The 2,922-nt window shown below is 46.1% G+C and overlaps 1 protein-coding gene across 1 annotated transcript; it reads right to left on the reverse strand.

Moving 5' to 3' along the window:
* Positions 1 to 348: 348 nt before the first annotated feature.
* On the reverse strand, positions 349 to 2,209 carry LOC136659212 (retinal homeobox protein Rx1). The gene is made up of 2 exons (XM_066636329.1): positions 1,967 to 2,209; positions 349 to 792 (listed from the first exon to the last, which is right to left on the reverse strand). Exons 1-2 carry the CDS (start codon positions 2,207 to 2,209, stop codon positions 349 to 351), a joined length of 687 nt encoding a protein of 228 aa, XP_066492426.1.
* Between the last annotated feature and the right edge of the window lie 713 nt (positions 2,210 to 2,922).

Raw genomic sequence — 2,922 nt, forward strand, 5'->3', positions numbered from 1 at the left:
TGAACATCCTCTCAATTATTTCATCACCATTGCCATATTTTAAAGTGGATGAGGCCATCATTTTAAGGGGAGGAGACTGGCTGTTCCATTTTTGAGAAACTATCCTGAATGTGCCTATTCAAAGAGGGTGTCCGATTATGGATATCATTCAATATAAATCCACCAGGTTCCCCCAATTTCAGTTGTGTGTCTAGTGTGTGATACATAGTGTTATAGTCATTCACAAGTGCATTGTGAGAGAAAACTAAGAGGCATCCATTACATCACCTGTGAGAGACCCAACCAAGAGTTTCACCAATTCACTCCACCTGGTCAGCATTTGGTATAAAGGGGCTGACCAACCCACCATCAAATGGGTTGCCATGTTTTGTCAATGGTCTGAATGTGTTCCTTGGCTTTCATCCGTAGTGAAGCGATGCTAGAGCTCCTCTGGTCAACATCTTCCAGAGGGTATTTGTCCACAAACGTTGTAGCGCACTGGTATGGTGTGGGTGCCATGGGTTGCATGCCTTGGGGCATGGCTGGTGGGCTGTTGAGAAAGGAGTGACTGGCATAGGCAGGCTGCAGGCCTTGGGTAGGGCCCATGAATCCTGGAATAGTGTGCACTGTGGTGGCACTGGAGATGGGTGAGGTCAGCCAGGGGTCCAAGGGGAGAGAGTTGGCAATTGGTCCTACATTGGCTGCCATGGGAGGCCTGTTGAAGGACAGCATAGGGGTTTCATGAAGCTTCATTGAGTTAGCTTCCATCTTTTCCTGTCGGCGCCACTTGGCTCTCCGGTTTTGAAACCAAACCTACAAAGGGAGAGACATTAGTTGAGTGCTTGCAAGCCAGCTGCCCCCTCTAAGCCTCACACATGCATTGAGTGACGAGGCACTAATTTACAATTAGCCTCAGTTAGTACTGTGAGAAAATCCAACCATATTTACCATTCAAATTATGAGCAGTGAAAAGATATTAATGGGAAATTAATCCAATTTAAGTGCTCAAATCTGATCACCTGTGACCTGGAGCATGCAAGCTGACCTTTGGTAGGGTTTAAGATAGTGACACAGAGACAATGGTCACAAATCTATTAGTCAGCAGGGAAGGCGGAATGGGGCAGCTGTGAGACAGGATGGAAGAGGGGAGGGTGGTAGCATGATGGAAGTAGGAGGGGATGGCACCTGACATGGGCAACATGCGCTGGATGGTGTCCCCTCCAATAGCAGCTGGTAAATTCCCTTTTTCTCCCAGGACTCCCAGCTAAAGAGCTGGTGCAGATCCAAGGAGACCCATTGGCATCCAAGGGCTTATGGGGAGGTAAGTGAAAATATTTTCCCTTTCCTCTCCCAAGTCTCCTATCCCCCCACCCCCACCTCACACACACACCAGGATGCAGCATATGCCTTTTTGGCCCGGCTGAGTTGGCGCGGGGTGGAGGGGAGGATAAGATTGGGCTGTTGACCACTTTTGACTGCAGGTAGGGGACCTCATAAAGACATGAAATGAACCCAGTTTATGATTCAGACACGCTACTTGTCTGGGCTCCTCCCACTCAGGTGTCATTTATCCTATTTTCAATAGCAGCCAGCCATTTATTTTCTATAAAGCTCACATTTCTGGGCTGTGAGCTCTTCCCTGTTATATGCTACTTCTGAATATGAGAGGCTCTGTATAGTTACCATGGCTAATACATGCTGATAGATATAGAAGTCCGTGAATTTTTGTAACCTTTTTTTTTTTTTTTTAAAGCTGATGGTATCTCACATATGAATGCCAATGGGAAAAAACTCTCAACACCTAGAAAACTAGCACGATCCCTTTGGCCTAACATGTTACTTTTCTATTTACAGGGATTTCTTTTTTTTCTTTTTTTTTTCAAACAGCCCCACCCTGAAGTCTGAGGTAGGCCAGGAGAAAAGACCCTGCTGCCTGCATTGGCTCTCACTGTTGGGGGGACATAAGAGTAGCTCAGGTCTCACTCACCTGAACTCTGACTTCTGGCAAGTTAACTTTCATGGCTAACTCCTCACGGCTGTAGACATCTGGGTAGTGAGATTTTTCAAAGGCCCTTTCCAATTCATGCAGCTGGTAGGTGGTGAATGTTGTGCGGTTGCGACGGTGTTTCTTCTTGGGTTGCTCCTCATCTGGGTTCTCCGGCGTAGTGCCCTCGCTGTCCACACTCTTCCTCAGCTCGCTTAGCTCCCCATCGCATTTACTGAGGAACATCTTGGTGTCTGTGGGTCACAGAATAATGAATCAGTCAAACTTGCATCTGAGAGTAGAACCAGATCAAATGGATACAAAATGCAAGACAGGAGATTCTGGTTGGACATCAGGAAGAAATTCTTGATGGTCAGGGCAGGTCGGCAGTGGAACAGATTGCCAAGGATTCTCCCTCACTCAGTGGCATCACTAGGATTCGCGTCACCCGGTGCGGGAGGCCTGCTTGTCACCCCATACAGTGGGCGGGGCAATGCCCTAGGTGGTGGGTGTGGTGATGTACCATCGCCCCACCCCCACTGGTTTTTTGGCTGTACCTTTTGTTAGAACACAGATATTTCAATGTGGTTTGTTTCATTGCATTCTGCATGAAATTACGCATTGATTGATGTATAACATGATGGTATTATTCCTCCAAACTCTGATTTTAGTGATTTTGAAAACTTGTAGAGTCTCACACACACACACCCCCCGTGTCAACTTACTAACACCGTATTGCAGCAGTTCTCAATCTTTTAGCACTGGGACCCACTTTTTAGAATGACAAGCTGTCCAGGACCCATTGGAAGTGATGTCATGGCCAGAAGTGACATCATCAAGCAAATTAAAATAAATAATTATAAATAATTAAATTAAAATAAAAGAAATAATTAAATAAGGGGGGACCAGTCCTGTTCCACCAAGTGAATCTACTCTGAAGTAAGTCCTATTGTGGTCAA

Source organism: Tiliqua scincoides, chromosome 8 (assembly GCF_035046505.1).
Source record: "Tiliqua scincoides isolate rTilSci1 chromosome 8, rTilSci1.hap2, whole genome shotgun sequence".
Lineage (NCBI taxonomy): Eukaryota > Metazoa > Chordata > Lepidosauria > Squamata > Scincidae > Tiliqua > Tiliqua scincoides.